General features: G+C 39.0%; 1 gene segment (V, D, J or C); it reads left to right on the plus strand.

Annotated features, from left to right (window-relative positions):
• The first annotated feature begins 4,907 nt into the window (after positions 1-4,907).
• On the plus strand, positions 4,908-5,407 carry LOC114633257. The segment is given in 2 exon segments: positions 4,908-4,995; positions 5,079-5,407. Coding segments are annotated over 2 exon segments (414 nt in total).
• Positions 5,408-19,161: the final 13,754 nt, after the last annotated feature.

Genomic DNA, 19,161 nt, shown 5'->3' on the forward strand with positions numbered 1-19,161 from the left:
CAGAAATCCACATAGAGAGATGAGGAGGGTTTGGAGGGGAATTTGTGCCTCTGTGGTTTCCTTTCTTAAGTGGAATAACTGATCTGTCCAGCTGTGATTGACATGTGATGTCTCTATGCTCAAACCCCATTAAAGATTCCTTGTTAAACACTTCACAGACTTATGTTTCCATGTTTTAGTCGTTTTTTTTCTATAATTTTTGAAAAAGATTCATACAATGTATTCTAATAACCCATTCGCTTATCCTCAACTTATTACAAATCCTTCCTACCTAACAAATCACCCAACTACACATCATTTATTTCTTCCTGAAAAAAAAATTAAAAAGGCATTAAAAGCAAGCAAACATTAAACAAAAGAACCTAGAAACAACAACAACAACACACACACACACACACACACACAGACATACTCTCACAAATACACACGGAAACCAGGAAGACCACAAATCTGTAGCCATTATATATAGGCAAAACGTGTGGCAAACAGAATTGAAGAAGGTGATATTAGAAAAGAAATGCCTGCAAAAATACCATGAGTTAATTTCCTTGTTGGCTACCAACTGCTGAGCATCTCTTCCATGATTAGTTGTACTTAGCATCTCCTATGAACTCCAATATAGAAAACTAATTTTCCTTTGTATGTGAGTGTCAGTAGCAGAATTTCTTGGTTTGCAGTTAGAGCCCATGTCCATTTCCATCTCCCAACTTGGAGAGTTTTTTCCTGGGTTGACTTGGTTCAGGCTCTGTATCAGCAGCCGAAGTCTCTGTAAGTTCATATTTGCATCAGTCCAATTGTGTCTGGAAGACACTCATTCCTTGGAGTCATCCAACATCTCTGTCTCTTATAATCTTCTCAATCTTAAAACCCTTTCTCACTCTTTTTATCTCTATTTTCCTATATCATGTTTGTAAATTCCTCATACTCTATTGTCCAAATTCTAGTATCTCTGCTTCTACAATTCAATATACCAAACAAAATATTCAAAAGTTGGAACATATATGAGTAACAACATGAATCACTTGCTTTATGGACATGGGTGATCTATTCAGTATATTTTTCCAGTTCTATGCAAATACTTATAGATTATATAACTCATGTTTTACCACTGAGTACTCTTCAATTTTGTATATATTCCACTTGATTCTGTTTTATTTATGCTTTGTTGGAAACCTGGGATGATTTATTTTTCTATATGCTATGAACAGAGCATGAATAACATGGTGTGAATAAGCATGGGTGTGCAAGTGTCTCTGTAATAAGGTATAGGATCATTTGAGTACATGTTTGGGAGGGTTATTGCTCAGACATATCATAATTTTATCTATTATTTTTTGGTGAATTTTTATGGAAAGTCTTCATCCCAGGTATGTGTAGATAAAGTCCATGTTCAGAGATGATACAGATCCTAACTGTATTGTTAAGGATCATGTTGTCAAATTGTTTTATAAATATTTATGTTTATAACAAGTAGACTGTCTGAGCCTTGATCACAGAGGCCCATATGTGCTGTGTGTAAAACTGATACAGACATTCATGATTGTTCCGAGTGCTGAGAATGATTGTTAGAGAACTCAGCTACAGACGAGTAATGATACCTACCTACCTACCTCTCACACAAAAATCTAGGTCCATCATAAAACAGGGAAACAGATTCAGAAAATGAGGTCAAAGATATCAAATTCTAGCTCTAGAGAATTATCTGTTTTTGTTGCACATATGAACTCTCAGTACTTATAGATACACAAATCTAAGCATAAGATACACAAATTAATCCAATGAAAATTACCACATGAGAGATCTCTAAATGGCTGAGCAGATAAAGAAATCTATCTACAATCTTAGCAATATCAGGTAAATCTCTTGGAATTAAATTATGTAAGTAGTCTGAGGTTAATATATTCACTTTGATGCATATGTACCCTATCGTCACCAAAAAATAATATAACATATTTTAAAAAATACAACATTTATGGGGAGGAACACATGAAGGCCCACAACAAACTGAAGTTCTTCTGGCATTTGATTACTGATAAGCAAAATATATTCACTTTTTTGGGGAAGATTTCTCAAGATTCACTCTTTACTAGTGATAATCCTATCAATGTGTGTACATAGGTAGCACTTATTAAACTCACTGTGTTATTAGGCAATGAAACAGAGGAAGTAGGATGTTGGGATAGAGACATTTGGAAGGTCCCAAGGGGAACTACAGGGACTTATTAGTGGTAACTTGTGGTGAAAGTCCTGAGAGTTGTTGTAGTTCGTAGCATATTTCATATATAATTGAAAATTTCAAAGACTAAAAATCTTTATGAAATAGAAGAGAAGGTAGGGGAAGAGCCTCAAATACTTGGGCACAGGGGAAAAGTTCCTTAAAAGAACTCCAATGGCTTATGCTCTAAAATCAAGAATTGGCAAATGGGACATCATAAAATTGCAAAGGTTCTGCAAAGCAAAGGACACTGTCAGTAGGATAAAATGTCAACCGAGAGATTGGGAAAACATTTTTACCAATCCTACATCTGATAGAGGGCTTATATCCAATATATACAAAGAACTCAAGAAATTAGACTCCAGACAACCAAATAACCCTATTAAAAATGAGGTATAGCGCTAAACAAAGAATTCTCAACTGAAGAAACTCAAATGGCCGAGAAGCACCTAAAGAAATGTTCAACATCCTTAGTCATCAGGGAAATGCAAATCAAAACAACTCTGAGATTCCTCTTCACATTCCACTCAGAATTGCTAAGATCAAAAACTGAGGTAATAGCAGATGCTGGTGAGGATGTGAAGAAAGAGGAACACTCCTCCATTGTTGGTGGGACTGCAAGCTGATACAGCCACTCTGGAAATCAGTCTGGCGGTTCCTCAGAAAATTGGACATAGCACTACCTGAGGATCCAGCTATACCACTCCTGGGCACATAACCAAAAGATGTTCCAACATATAACAAGGACACATGCTCCACTATGTTCATAGCAGCCTTATTTATAACAGCCGGAAGCTGAAAAAAATTCCAGATGTCCTTCAACAAAGGAATGCATACAGGATATGTGGTACATTTATACAAGGCAGTAACACTTGGCTATTAAAAACAATGAATTCATGAAATTCTTAGGCAAACGGATGGAACTAGAAAATATCATTCTGTGTGAGGTAACCCAATCACAAAAGAACACACATGGTATGCACTCACTGATAAGTGGATATTAGCCCAGAATTTCGAAATACTCAAGATAAAACTCACAGACCACATGAAGCTCATGAAGAAGGAAGAACAAAAGTGTATACATTTCAGTTCTTAGATGGAGTAACAAAATACTCATGGGAGCAAATATGGAAATAAAGTGTGGGACAGAAACTGAAGGAAGGGACATCTGGAGACTGTTCTACCTTGGTTTCCATCCCATGTGCAGTCATCAAAGGTAGATACTGATGTGGATGTCAGGAAGTACATGCTGACAGGAGCCTGATATAGCTGTGTCCTTAGAGGTCTGCCAGAGCCTGACATATACAGACGTAGATGCTCACAGCTAACCATTGAACTGATCATGGGGTTCTCAATGGAGAAGTGAGAGAGAAGAGTGAAGGAGCTGGAGGGGTTTGTAGCCACATGGGGAGAGCAACAATACTAACCAACCAGAGCTCTCAGCATTTAAACCACCAGCCTGGCAGCACATAGGGATGCACCCATGGCTTCAGCTGTATATGTAGGGGAAGATGGCCTTGTAGGGCATTGGTGTGAGAGGAGGTCCTTGGTTCCATGAAGCCTGGATGTCCCAGTGTTGGGGAATTCGAGGTTGAGAAGATGGAAGTGGGTGTGTGGGGTCACATCCTCATAAAAGCAGGAAGAAGGAAGAAGGGGGATGATATAGAAGTTTATGGGTTGGGGAGAAATGGGGAAGGGGAATAACATGTGAAATGTAAATAAAATATCCAATAAAAATTAATTTTAAAGAAAATACTGTTCTCTTGAAACTGAGTACTCCCCATGGAAATTGTATCATTAAAAAAAAAAGGTCATCGTGTAAAATAAGAAAAGAAATATAGAAATAACTTTACATATATACAGATTTTTCATACTTTTATTTTGTACACTGTGCATATTTCATAACCTTCTGTTTTTATTTTCCCTTTATTCTATTAGAGAATTTCACTGATGCAATATCATGTATTTGCATAAATAGTTGTTTATAACTATGAAACATATAAGAGCTGCTAATGAGAGTCTCATTTAATGTGTGTGATTTTCAGATTGTCTTAATACAGTTGTATATAAAACCATGCCTTAGTCATAAAAACATTCCTTGACACATCTTTAACTAATTTAGTTATTGATGACTCTCCTACAATAATCATTGGTAGATAAATATTTTTGGAGCACATTTAGTTTTATTTTAGTGAGCTTTGAAGTAGTATAAAACTGGTTAAAGGTAAATATTAATTGCATATTAGTGAAAGAATTCTCTAAAACTAAAAAAATATTAGCTGGTTTTAAAAATTTCCATTATTATCATCTTCTTCTTCTTCATGATCATCATAACCATCATCATCATCATCATCACACTCCACTATCTGTAAGTCCACATGTTATCATATCCTTGACTGGAGCAACAGACTTAGGCCAAAAATCTATTAAGAGATTTGTCCCTATAGTTACATCCAGAGTATCAGTCTAGGGTTCACAGAAAGTTTAAGGGATACATTTCCTCAGAGAGGATTAGGACTTGGACCTAAACATCCTGCTACCTGACCCATGTGACTTTTCAGTCCTTTCTCTCCATTAGTGCTCCAGCTGGACTAGCTCCTTATCTAAAAAATACCCTGCTCATGAATATGCAAATTGCTTCAGTCTATGGCAGTAAATACAGGAAAGTTCACACCCTGAAAACAACCTGTGACCTATGTTCTCTCCTAAGTCACTGAACACACTGACTCTAACCATGGGATGGAGCTGGTTCTTTTTCTTCCTCCTGTCAGTAACTGCAGGTAAGTGGATCAGCAGTTGCAAATCTGAAGAGAAGAGAGGGACTGAGGTGACAATGACTTCTACTCTGCCTTTCTCTCCACAGTTGTCCACTCCGAGGTTCAGCTGCATCAATCTGGAGCTGAGCTGGTGCGGCCTGGGGCCTCAGTGAAGCTGTCCTGCAAGGCTTCTGGCTTTGACTTCACCTACTACTATATGCACTGGGTAAAGCAGAGTAATGGGAAGAGCCTTGAGTGGATTGGCAGGATTTATCCTTACAATGGTGATACTGTCTACAATGAACAGTTCAAGGGCAAGGCCACATTGACTGTAGACAAATCCTCCAGCACAACCTACATGCAGCTCAGCAGCCTGACATCTGAAGATTCTGCGGTCTATTTCTGTGCAAGACACAGTGTGACAACCACATCCTGAGCATGTCAAAAACCTTGGAGTAGGAGAAGCAAGTTGCCCTGGGACTGAAAAGACTCAGAGAGCATTAGTTTGAAGACTTCCTCAGATGCAGTCTTTTGGAACATCCATTTTTGTGTCTGTTCCTTAGAGACCTATTGTGCTTTTGTCAACTTTGCATTATATGATGCATTATATGATGTTGATTTAGGATACTCCTAGAGTATTCCATGTCTTGTCAATGTCGTCACCAGTGACCACCACCATTGACATATCTCTTCTTTAATAAAACAACAAAAAAGGGAGACTATGATTATGCATGATAAAAATATCTCTGGATTCTGATAAAGACTAGAACTTTCTTTAGAATACCTGGGAATAAAGCATAATTTGAATTTGACCTGGAGAATTCCACCAACTTCTGAGCAAACAAGAAGCCCTTTCTCAGTCGTAAGTCTTAAGTGACTTTTAGGTATTTTGCTAACTACACTTGTATGGTTTGGCAAAAGTTCCAGGCTCTTAAAATATAAGAGATCTTTATATCAGGATGCATAGCTGTATCTCTCTTGCAAGTGCGAAGTTGAACAGTCTTCTGAGGTTGTATTGAGGATGCTTATAGAAAAGATGGAAATGAAGTCTGAGACAAAGGTTAGAAATCAGAGAGCTGTCCAGTGAATACCACAGCAATCCTGAATTTAGTTCTTATAGGCTTTATATACGTCTTAGTTAGAGTTGTACGACTGTGAAAAGACACCATGAACAACATTTAATTGGGGCTGGCTTACAGTTTCAGAGGTTCAGTCTAGTATCATCCAGGCAGGCATGGTACAGTCAGAGCTGAGAGTTCTACATCTTCATCTGAAAGGTTCTAGCAGTGTAATGAGCCGCCACTAGAAGATGGCGCTTGTCACCGATGTTTGAGGTGGAAAACAACTGCATTCAGGGTCGTAAACACCTGCTGTGAGCCTGCGTATCTTTCAGACGCAGCTCCTCACCCTCCCGAACAGTATGTAAATGAAGTTCTGCAAGAAGCACCAATTAGACACTTATAAACAGTTGTGATAACTATTTAAGCAGCACCCATTTCGGGCTTGGGGTCTTTTGCTTTGCAATCAATGGTGTGTTCCCCAATAAAGTGCGTGAGGAAGGATCCTGTTGTGTGTCATCCTTGCTGGCGAGGCGGGCACGACATAGCAGGGTATTGGCTTCCAGGCAGGTGAAAGTCTTATAGCCCACACCCAGGGTGACATACCTTCTTCAACAGTGCCACAATTAGTGACTAATAATGTCACTCTTTGGGTTGAGCATGCACAAAACATCACATTCGACTCCCTGTCCCCCATAGGCTTGTTCACAGTTGAAACTATGAGCGTCATACCTAAACATAGCATAATGCAAAATACATGTAGTCCAACTTCCAAAGTCCCCATAGTCTATAGCAGTCTCAATAATGTTAAAAGTTCAAAGTCTCTTCCAAGATTCTTTCAATCACGTAACTAACTCCCAAAGTAAGACAGGAAATCTGTAAGGAGCTACCATTAGAAGATGGCACTTGTTCCCTCTGTTTGAGGTGGATAACAACTGCATTCAGGGTTGTAAACACCTGCTGTGAGCCTGCGTACCTTCCAGATGTAGCTCCTCACCCTCCGGAGCAGTATGTAAATGAAGTTCTGCAAGAAGCACCAATTAGACACTTATACACAGTTGTGATAACTATTTAAGCAGCACTCATTTGGGTCTTCGGGGTCTTTCGCTTTACAATCAATGGTGTGTTCCCCAATAAAGTGCGTGAGGAAGGATCCGGTTGTTGCGTCATCCTTGCTGGCGAGGCGGGCGCGACAGAAATCAGCTTGGCAAACTCCAAACTCTGCATCTCCATGGCTGGTGTCTTCAGATCTCCAACTCCTTTTTCATCTCTGCTGACTGCAACAAACTTCTTTTTCCTGTGTTGGCTCTTACTCCCTGCTAGCAGCTCTCCTCCGCAGATAACCCATGGGTCTGGCATTTCCAACATTTTGGGGTCTCCAAGGCAACTTCTATGTCACGGATTATTGTTTCTATGTCTGAGACCCACACATGATCTTCTAGTCTCCTTCTAAGGGCTGGTTTCACTTCTCCAGTTCTGCTCTCTGTAGCAATCTAAGCTCAGGTTGATCACTCCACTGCCACTCCTGTTCTTGGTGATCGTCCCATTGTAATGGCACCTCCAATACACTGGGGATTTCTGCTGCAACTAGGCTTCACCAATAGGTTTTCATAGGCTCTCTTCATAATGGCAAGCTTTAAATCCTTTGCATGACACTTTCATACCTGCACCATCAACTACAACTGAAGCTGCATCTTCATCAATAGCCTTGTAGGATCTCTCAATGTGCCAAGCCTCAGCTGCTCTTCATGATCCCTTAATGTCTTCACAACCGGTTCCTCCTGGGTGACTGTTACACATTACCAAGTACAGCTGTAGTAAGATTCAACATTGGCTATCTCTGAAATGCAGCTTTTTTGTGCTCTCAGAAAACACTTTACAGAAGATTTCACCTTAGTGATGCTGGTCTCCTTGTAATCACCATTAATTTCTTAGCTCCAGCTAACCAGCATCAATTGTCCCAGTAATCCCTTCTATTCTGGACCCTTAAGCTAGAGCACTTTGGTGATGCTGCTGACTTCTGCTGCTTCCTGGGGCTGGAAAATGCCCCTCCCGTTCTGTTATATAATCACCAGCTTTTCTGTTTTCCAACTCCTACGATGCCTAAGCATGTCCCTCCTGCAACTTGCTCTGTAGACTGACTTTGACCTCAGAGATCTGCATGTCTGTTTCCTAAACACTGTGATTAAATGTCTCCTACTAAGTCTGGAACTAAGTTTTTGTTCACTTATAATTTGCTCTAGGTTGACATTGAACTCAGAGAACTGCTTGTGTTTGCCTCTTGAGATTAAAGGCATGTAGTACCTAAACTTAGCTGGGTGTGATTTTGTCCCAAAATCACTAGTTCCTTACTTCAATTTAATATCCTTGAACACAGGAATGATCCCTATTTCACTTCCTGGTGCCCCCTTAATGAACCATATATTTTATATTTTCCCTTTCTCAGCTTGCTAGGTTTGTTTAAAATGCTCTTCATGAGACATTAAGTCTCATGAACAAACTGTATGATGGGTTTTTTTGTGACTTCCTCTTTCAGTGCAATTAATGACTCTCTTCACCTTAGACTCAGGCAGACTCTTCAGACAAGGACAGAATTTGCCACACTCTTCACCAGAATACCACCAAAAACAGTCTCTAGGCCATATACTCAAATTCTTCTCCACTGAAATATCTTGGACCAGGTCAGCACACTTCAAATCACTCACAGCAACAAACTCTTCCTCCTAGGATAGCCCATTATGCCCACGTAAAGCCTTCCAATGCTTTCCATAAAAATCCCAAAATCCACATTCTTTAAAAATCAAACAAAAGCATGGTTAAGTTTATCACAGCAACACCCCAGTCCCTGGTACTACTTTCTGTCTCATTTAGGGTTTTACTGCTGTGAACAGACACCAAGACCAACGCAAATTTTATGAAGGACAACATTTAGTTGGGGCTGGATTACAGGTTTACAACTTCAGTATCATCGAGGAGGGAGAGCATGACAGCATCCAGGAAGGCATGGTTCAGCAGGAGGTGAGAATTCTACAAAGTCACCTAAATGCTGCTAGCAGAATACTGGCTTCCAGGAAGCTGCAATGGCAGTCTTACAGGCTTCATCCACATTGACATACTTACTCCAACAGGGTTACACCTTTTAATCTTGTCACTCTCTATGCCAAGCATACCCACATCATCAAAATATACTTGACAGTATCATGGGAAAGAAAGACACAATCTAGCCGAGACAATTGCTAACAAACATTGAATATTTATTCCCATCCAAAAACTTCCCAGTTGCTTCCTCCAAGATGAACAGAACGTTCAGCCCTCCTGCCTTGACTCTGCCTGACAGACAGGCTTTCACAGAAGTAGGCAAAATGGCTCCTGATACAAAGCTAGATGAGGGTAACTCATATAAGATGGACTAAAGGAATATTAACTTATTTTTCACAGAACTCATCATCTCATTGTATGTATGTGCTAACAGAGGTAGATTCTGGGGTCATATGTTAATTTCTGGTCTTATATAAGTGGTCCCAGCCTCAATAAACAGTTCTACATTCACTAGCCTTTAGAGCCTATGGACCTATTCTGAAAGAGCATGAATTCTCACAGTTCGTTGTATACCTGGTGCCCATTTTTGTCCAATACTGTGTTTGCGAATGTGTTTGTCTCAGCATCTCCATGTGTTCTTGTGCTTGGTTTTGGTGTTATTTTTCTGACTTTCATTTTGTTATTTTGTCTTATTCCAGTTTGCTTTCTTTTCTTTTATCTTATTTTAGTTTTATTTTTTTAAAAAAATATTTTTAGGTGCTGTTTGTTTATTTAAATAGATAAAGAAAGGGAGTTGATTTTCAGATTATCTGGAAAGCGTTGAAGAAGAGAAATCAGTAATCAGAATATATTGAAAGAAACATTTGTCTTCAATACAAAATAGAGAAAATCTAAGAAAATTAATAAGTAAGAATTCTGAAATCCTCTTTGTTTTGCCACATTTGTCTAAGTAAGTGCCAATACTTTAAGACTCCTTTCTCTGTTTAAATTGTTTAGCCGGGAGGTGGTGGTGCATGCCTTTAATCCCAGCACTTGAGAGGCAGAGGCAGGCGGATTTCTGAGTTTAAGAGTTTGAGGCTAGCCTGGTCTACAGAGTGAGTTTCAGGACAGCCAGGGATACACAGAGAAACCCTGTCTCGAAAAACCAAACCAAAAAAAAAAAAATGTTTAAAGGATTTTTAGAGGCCAGAAATCAAAAGACTTTAGACTGCAGCATATATAAAATGCATAATGTCAAACTGTATTGCAATATTCAATAAAATGTTGGGATTTTAACTGATTTGTGTGTGTTTGTGTATTTGTGTTGAAAGGACCCCCGAAGAGAGACCCTCACTCAAGTCCAGATCAAGCGCACACCCAAGGACACTCGAGAGAACAACTTGATGCAATCAGCAAAAAGGTAGTTTAATGGCGAGGGCCCCTCGGGTCGAAACACATCCCACGCAGGGGATAGAATCAACCCCGACCCCTGAAAGCTTGGGGCTTTTATAGGAAGAGGCTCGGGGGTTTGGGGGGGAGAAAGCAGGAAATTCTGGTGTGGTTACATATGATTGGATATTTCAAACATCAGCACTTTGTGTAAGCAATCATTTAGGCGGGTAGGATGACTCACTATTTTTGACCAGGAAACCTCAGGCCTCCCAAGGGCAAGGAAGGGAGAAAAACACCAGGTGGCCCATTATTCACTTGGGCATGTTTGGACTTGTCAAGACATATCCTTGGTTGTCTCTACATTCTTTGGTCACTCTGCCCCTGGAGGGGCTTGATATTTTTATTATGGCTATTTTCAGCAAGTTGTTGGTGGTCTTTGCTGAGTTGTTTTTAATTTTTATCCCCACTGTGTGTGTTTGTGTGAGTGTGTGCTTGCATTTTTAGTAATATATTTTCCATTAATAACCTTTAAGTGCATGAAGATGTAGAGTGAAAAATTATAGATACTGGGTATATAGAATCCTTTTTAGACATATAAAATATTCTTTAGGCTTTCTTTATAAAGACATGGAGAAACCGAGCCATGAAGCAAGTTAAGAATGTAGAAAGACCAGTCACCATTACTGGAACTGGCTAACCGCAAAGAGAAAGGAAAGAATGCAGGTGAGCTAGGTAGAACCAAGCTGGGAACCAAGCTGAAAACCTCAGTGACAGGGCAAGGCCGAAATAACAGGGCAGGACCACATTCTTGAGAAAGATTAGCTACAGAGAGTTTTCACCTGATCCTGACTCATGTAGGTTGGGTTCCTTTGGAATGTTTTGCTATTTTTATGTTATGCCACCTTAACAACCCCCTCACCCCCTTCCCATTCCTTGGTTTGTGTTTTTTTCCCTTAAAAACCCCTCTCAAACTGGCTGTCGGGGTCAGTTCAGCTCCTGCGTGGGCATATGAATTAACTGGCAGCTAGCTGTCACATGCCCTAATAAACCTCGATATTGCTTCGGTACATGGTGTCCCGAGCAGATTACTGGGTGGTCGCAACTTTCTGAGACTTGAGTGAGTGTCTCCCCTCTGTGGAGGTCTTCAAAGTAATTTCGTCTGAAAACTTAGTTTTTCATATAGTAGTAATTTTTCTTCTATAAACCTTTAACAGAACAATATCATTTTTCCTCCTATGTTCCTAAACTATCTATTCACAAGTTGTTGGTCATACAAATATCTTTAGGTATGAGTTCCATTTCGTGGAATGGGCTCTGAATCAAATCAAATCTTGGTTGATTATTCCTACAAGATTTGTGCTATTTTTGTAATAGTGTAACTTGTAGGCAGGTGGCAGGACACTCTTTAGATCAAAGGTATTTTAAAGCTGGTTTCCTGATTATTTTTCTCCATCATAGCATGTTGAGTGCCTTTCAGTATCATTAACATTTGTCTGCAGATGTGAAGGCTCTAGATGAGATTCAATTCTCCATGTTCAAAGAGTTGTTTAGGTGTTGTCCTCTCGAGGGGATCCCAGAAGTTGTCAGTCAGAAGAGATGAGATGAGACTGAGAACTGAGTGTGGATTGACATATCCAACATGGATCAGACTTCAGGGAGTCTAAGAACAACTAGTTTATTGTAGCTATATTTAAAGACAATAGAATTAGAAAAGGGTCTGCTGACAACCTTAATTTCCATAATCATTCTCATGGCAGTTGTACATGAAGCTTAAGGTGTGACTATGTAGAAATTGTTTTTCCAAAGTTCTTGTGACTGTGAGGGTGGTTTCTATGTCTAAAAGGCCAAGAATCTAAGGTGGCCTCTTACATAAAGGACAGCAGACCATAAAGTGCATGTGATATCTCCTGTAAGGTTTCACAATGGTCTGTGGAGGGAGAAGTCTGAGATAATCATTTTGGGAAAATAAGATTAGTTCTGTCCATAAAGGTTGAAAACAGGTCAGCAGATTGTCAAGAACCTCTGTTTACACCTAATAGAAGTCCTATTATAAAGGACTTTAATAATAATATCATCATAGGAATTCTGATAGGAACATCATTAAGATTAAGAAATCATCTATTTGTCTATATAGCATCATTACAAGACTGTATATAGTTGTTGTTTTCAGAAATCCTAAAATTGTGGGAAGATAACAAGTGATTATTTAAATATTCGGTAATAACAGGAAAAGCTCATTAATATCAGGAACCTTTCCTCAAATATAATCTCCCCGACCTTACATAAAGGAGAAAATCCATCATGATTTACAGTCCCTGGGGTAATCTTATCAGGAAGATCACCTGATAGTTCTTAGCTTCTCCTAGATAGCTCTTGGCAATGCATAGATAAGAACATAGAGGCCATTGCTCTAGGAAACTTCTTGGGGTCTCTGCCCCGGAGCTAACTCAGTGTAATTCGTGCAGGGTAAACAGAGTAAATTGACAGTCTCTGACTGGCCAGGAGAATAGGTTACAGAGTCAAGGTCTCATTTTATTATAGGCTAGGAATTCCCTGAAAAATGTACTTTAAAAATAGTGGTTCATTTGGGGTACACCCCTTATGAATAGATCTCAGCAAATAAGATTGATTGACTAAAATAAACTTTTCCTACTTAATAGTATAGATGATGAAACATATATTAAAAGAAATTTTGGTATTAGTATTGGTTATTCATAAATAAACTTCTCCAGATATTATTTGTTTTTCTGGAGTGCTTTCAAACGATAAACATAGCCAGCCTAAATACAGGCTATCATATATTAAATGTGTTAGATTTGGAGGTGACATTTTGAGTTATAGGACTAATAACATTAATAATATTCTGTTCTGTTTTTATTTTTTAATTGTGACTGAACTTTTATCCCTGGATGACAAGTCACACATATATTCTGTGCCACTTGGATAATCATCAGTCTGTCTTTGTTCTATGAAACTTGTATGAGTTAATAAGCTGGTTTTTAGTAAGTCCAAGCAGCAGAAATTGATTGCTAGTCAAAGCCACAAAAGTGGCCTGATTGCCAGCAAGTAGAAGCAGATATCCCTGACCATGGTGTTTAGCTTCCTCTTTCCCTTCCTTCTTATCTCCTCTGCTGGCCACTCTGTCACCACAGATTCCTTCTCTATCAGACTCCTTTTCTCTCTCCATACTGGGGAAGCCACTCATCCCAGAAAGGCCCCTGGCTCTGTGTTTCTTGTGTTTTTTCCTTTGGTGCTTTTCCATTGTAGAGTGAAAAATTATAGATACTGGGTATATAGAATCCTTTTTAGACATAAAATATTCTTTAGGCTTTCTTTACAAAGACATGGAGGCATGAAGCAAGTTAAGAATGTGGACAGACTAATTACGGGAACTGGCTAGAATGCAATTTAGCCAGGTGGAACCAAGCTGAGAACCATAGTGACAGGGCAAGGCCGAAGTGACAGGGCAGGACCACATTCTTGAGAAAGATAAGTGTACAGAGAGTTTTCACCTGACCCTGACTCCCGTAGGTTGGGTTCCGTTGGAATGTTTCACTATTTTCATGTTACACCACCCTAGCAACCTCTCACCCCCTCCCCATTCCTTGGTTTGTGGTTTTTCCCTTTAAAAACCCCTTTCAAACTGGCTGTCGGGGTCAATTCAGCTCCTGTGTGGGCATACACATTGACCGGCAGCTAGTTGTCATGCCCTAATAAATCTCGCAGTTGCTCCGGTACGTGGTGTCTCGAGCAGATTACTGGATGGTTGCAACTTTCTGAGATTTGAGTAAGGGTCTCCCCTCTGCGGAGGTCTTCACCATCTGTCTGTTTCTTCACTTTCCAGTTGTTTTCTTCATTTTTTAATTTATTATAATTTTTTGGTGACTGTTTTGGAGAGAGAGACAGACAGACAGAGAGAGAGAGAGAGAGAGAGAGAGAGAGAGAGAGAGAGACATAGGCTACTACAAAGAATTTTGACAATATCTTTGCTGTATAAATATCACATCTATTCATGTGGCCAGACTTTAAGTCCTGGATGCTAGAGTGGAGGCTCTAGATTTCTTTTTTTTTCATATTAACAGACATATTATTTTAAAATATCAAGAAATATTTGAATAATAGAATATAATTGAAAACGATTAAAAGTATTGACTTGTTTGCAGGATAAGAATGCTATATGAAACACAGACCTCATCAAAAAATTAAAAAAAAAATGTAAACACTCATCTTCAAGAGTTTTAGCACTTATTTTCAGTAGAAAAATGCTGCGAATAATTTACATTTGTTCAGTACATTTTTACAGTCTTGTATATCGTGCACGGATCATGCAAAAATCAATGCAGAGTTGTGTCATCTTTTCCAATTTATTTAATATTTGTATTGTACATTCATAAAAGATTGTTAATCCTTCTGAACTTATCAAAATTTTATTCGAATAAGTCAGATGGATATATATGGGCAAAAGCAAAATGACATAAGAGCATTTGGATTATATTATAATTACATAATAAAGTGTGTTGTGTATAGTTTTCATCTCACTCAGTGTGTAAATTTTAAGTTAAATGAGATATTTTTTGGTTACTGCTGCAAGCATTGTGTGACCATCACCCTAACACATTTTTCAGGCACGGCAGATTTTAGATCTGTAAATAATTCATGGTCGGTTGCTGTTTACATTTCTTTTTTGGTAGCCTGGTGTATATCCAAAGACACTTGAATTCATGTTCATATGTACTATCATATGATCTACAAATAGTGAAATTTTGACTTGTTCTTTTCCTATTTGTATCCCTTTGACTTCCTTTTGTTGTCTAATTTCTCTGGCTAGGACTTCCAATACTATATTGAATAGGTAGGGAGAAAGTGGGTAGCCTTGTCTAGTCCCTGATTTTAGTGGGATTGCTTCAAGTTTCTCTCCATTTAGTTTGATGCTGGCTACTGATTTGCTGTATATTGCTTTTACTATGTTTAGGTATGGGCCTTGAATTCCTGATCTTTCTAAGACTTTTACCATGATGGCATATTGAATTTTGTCAAATGCTTTCTCAGCATCTAGTGAGATGATCATGTTGTTTTTTCTTTGAATTTGTTTATATAGTGGGTTACATTGATGGATTTCCTAATATTGAAGCATCCCTTCATTCTTGGGATAAAGCCTTCTTGACCATGATGGATACTTGTTTTGATGTGTTCTTGGATTCGGTTTGCTAGAATTTTATTGAGTATTTTTGCATCGATATTCATAAGGGAGATTGTATCATCAGCATTTCAATACAGGTCAGACAGCCAGAAAGCCCTGAGACCCTCAGACTTTAAAGCCATCACCAGAGTCCCACTCTGTGCTGCTGCCACTACCCTCTCAGAACTGGGAGGCTCCCAGGGCAGCTTTGCCTTCTTTCAGGCTTGGGATTGATCAAGCAGGATGGCTTTCTTTCATGCAGACTTGCCTTCTCTCAGGCCACTCAGATTACTCGCCTGTCCTGAACTGAGTTTCACTAATCAGCGGACTAGCTAGGCCCTAGATGACACTTCTAGTTCTTCTGAGATACACACAGAATTTTTGGGGGGCTTACCTCAAGAAGTCCATGTTCAGGCTCCAATTTAATGCCGATACTCACTTGTCACAGATTACATAACAATCCAAGGCAAGCCATTTCAGGATGATCACCTGCTAATTATTACCTTGTCCCATTATGGCTCGTGACATATTTTGGTTTTCAGTTTAGTACTTTTATGGAACTCTGGAGTGGTTGACCAAGTGTGCCTCTGACTCTTGTGCCTTCTCTTGGATATCTGTTACCTTTTGTTGGTTTACCTTGTCCATCTTCAGTGTAATAGCTTTTGTTTTAGCTAATGGCATTTTATTTTGCTCAGTTTTATTTTTACCTCATAGGAACCTATTCTTATGAAAAACAGGAAGGCTGTAGATCCAGATAGGAGGAGAGATGGGAAGGAAGTGGACGGAGTAGAAGAAGGACAAATATAATCAGATTATATATTATATGAGCAAATAATCTATTTTTAAACAAAAAGGAAATGAAACAATAAAAAAGGAAGTATTATAAAAGACTCTATGTACACATTAAAGTATAGATAGTGGTATAATGTTTTTCCAATTTTCTCTGTTTTGTTTCATTTATCATCTCTAGGCATTCAGATCTTCTAGACTTCCAACAGGGAGCTCACCATACAGAAGGAGGACATGCAAATAATCAATATACTCATCAAAATCACTCCAATCCTGATCCTGTAGCTCTGACAGAGGAGCACAGCCCTGAATTCCAAGGTCCCATCACTCAATGATCAACACTAAACATAAAACACTCAACAAGGATTTGATGCTAAGGTGAGATTTTCTTGCTCATTTTTAAGTTTTCTAATCAAACTTTTTAGATAATTCCTTATGTGAGTACTGTTACTGCAGATACCATATCTATAAACCCTTGCCGTTTGTAATGCTTGTGCCATGTGTTCTAGAACAATAGTATAGAACTAAGGTTTTATTGCTAGGCTTATTATCAAAAAACATTATAAGCTGCCTTCCCTCCTTGAGGTTTAAGAGCAAGGTTCTCCCTTTTTGTTCTTCAATCCCCTAAATTTTATGGCAGGCAGACATTAGTGGCTATGATACTGCAGAACTGCAAGAGCGACACGACCATTGGTACAAGAATGGGCACAATTCAATAATCTTCTCAACATAAGCCCAGAGCTTATTACAGCAGAGCTGAAATCAGTGTTGGAGGTAAATTATCTGTATTTCAGGTCTCCCAGACAGTTATAGCTTCTGTATTCATGTGTCTCTGAGGAAGGAGATGAATGCCATGATCCCTGATATGATGGATTTGGACTAAAAGCAACCATATGTATCTGAAATTCCTTGCCATTTCAATATTCTCAGAAATTTGCTCTGACAGCTACAGGACAACAATGGTGATGGTAAAGCCATGCCTGTAGGGTCCCAGGATATCTGAACCCAAGTTCTCAGGACAAAGAAGTCTTGATTTCCCCAGAGGAAAAGAGGGCATGGAATAAGAGACAAAGACAGGAGATAAAGGATGAGGGAGAAGGGGGAGAGAGCAAGAGAGAGGGAGGCTTTGTTCTGGAATTGGACAAAGGAAGTCCACCTCTGGATAGAGAGCAGACAGATGTAGCACATAGAAAAATGGCTGTTTATTGGGGTGATATGGGATACCCTGTGTTAGAATGAAGGGTTTATTTTTAATTTGACATGACAACCAGGAGATTCAAAGGGGATTTTTCACTCCGTAATTTATTTATTCATTTAATATCCCATAGCTTCACCCCCTCTTCTTGTTCCCCCTAAAAAGAGTCACTCCTTCCCTTCTCCTCCTCTGAGATGGTGAGGGCCTCACTGAATATCACTGAACCCTGAACATCAAGTATCCACAGATTTAGCGTCATACTCACCCATTAGTCCAGACAAGGGATTCCAGTTAGAGGAATGCATTCCATAAACAGGCAACAGCTCTAGGGATTGCATCCAATCTAGTTGTTGAGATACCCACATGAAGACTGAGCTGCACATCTGCTGCATATGTCCTGGGGGCTTTGGTTCAGCCCATGCATGCTCTTTGGTTTTTGGCTCAATGTCTGACAGTCCCTGAAATTATGGAATGATTCTCATGGCAGATCTCTGAGATTCAGACCTTTCAACTGGTTTGTCCTTTTACTTTCTCTAAGCAGGATTGTCACTAATTATTCATTTGTGTAACTGCAGTCCTATTTAATCACTGAGTTCAAAACTATTTCCGCTTCTAAGGTTTAGCCAGGTTCTGTGCTTCTGCAGCATTTTAGTTATTTATGTCACGGTCTTAGTCTTGTGTACCATCATTGTGTCTTTTTACGTTGTCTATTTACAATGTAGGGTGAGTGATTTACTCTATGAAAACAGATTCTCTGTCTCGGGTATAGCCTGATGAAGACAGGAAAGACCCTGTTTTCTCCTGTCATTATCTTTTTAGAAATGGGAACTGCAAGAGTTGGATCCAACTGCCACCAAGGAGGAACCTGGCTTTAGAGGGATGTTACAGTAATATTGGCACAACTTCAAATCTATGATGTATATAAGTCATTGTCCCCATTTAAACTAGATCCACTTCTCCCTTCAGCTGAGCTGCATGAACACTGAAGTTACAGGCATGAAGTGTTTCTAAAGCCAGACTGTGCCACTTCAGTGTAAGCTATGACAAACCTAACTGCACGGAAGCTCATGACCAGCAGGGGGCACAATGAGGCCAGGAATCCTCATAGAGAGATGAAGTAGGCATGGAGGGGACTCTGTATTTTTTGTGGTTTCCTTTCTTAACGGTATTAACTGATCTGCCTTTGCTGTAAATGATATGTGATGTCATCATGCTCAAACAGTGTAAAGATTCTTTGTGAAACACTTCACAGGTGTCTATTTACTAGTTTCTATGTGCTTTTAATAATTTTTGAATAAAATCATACTATGTATTCTAATAACTGATTTTCACCCCCACAATTTATATTAGATCCTTCCTACCTTCCAAATCACCCAAATACACACTGTTTTTTTCTTTCTGAAAAAGTAAAAAGAAAAAAAAGAGAAAAAAAGAAAGAAATTGGAAGGGGGATTAAAAGTGAACAATAACAGAAGCAAAACCCCAAACAAAAAAGGACACATACACACACACACACACACATAAACATATATACATATACATACACACACATGCACACA

The sequence above is a fragment of the Grammomys surdaster genome, unplaced genomic scaffold, assembly GCF_004785775.1.
Source record: "Grammomys surdaster isolate TR1022 unplaced genomic scaffold, NIH_TR_1.0 571, whole genome shotgun sequence".
NCBI lineage: Eukaryota > Metazoa > Chordata > Mammalia > Rodentia > Muridae > Grammomys > Grammomys surdaster.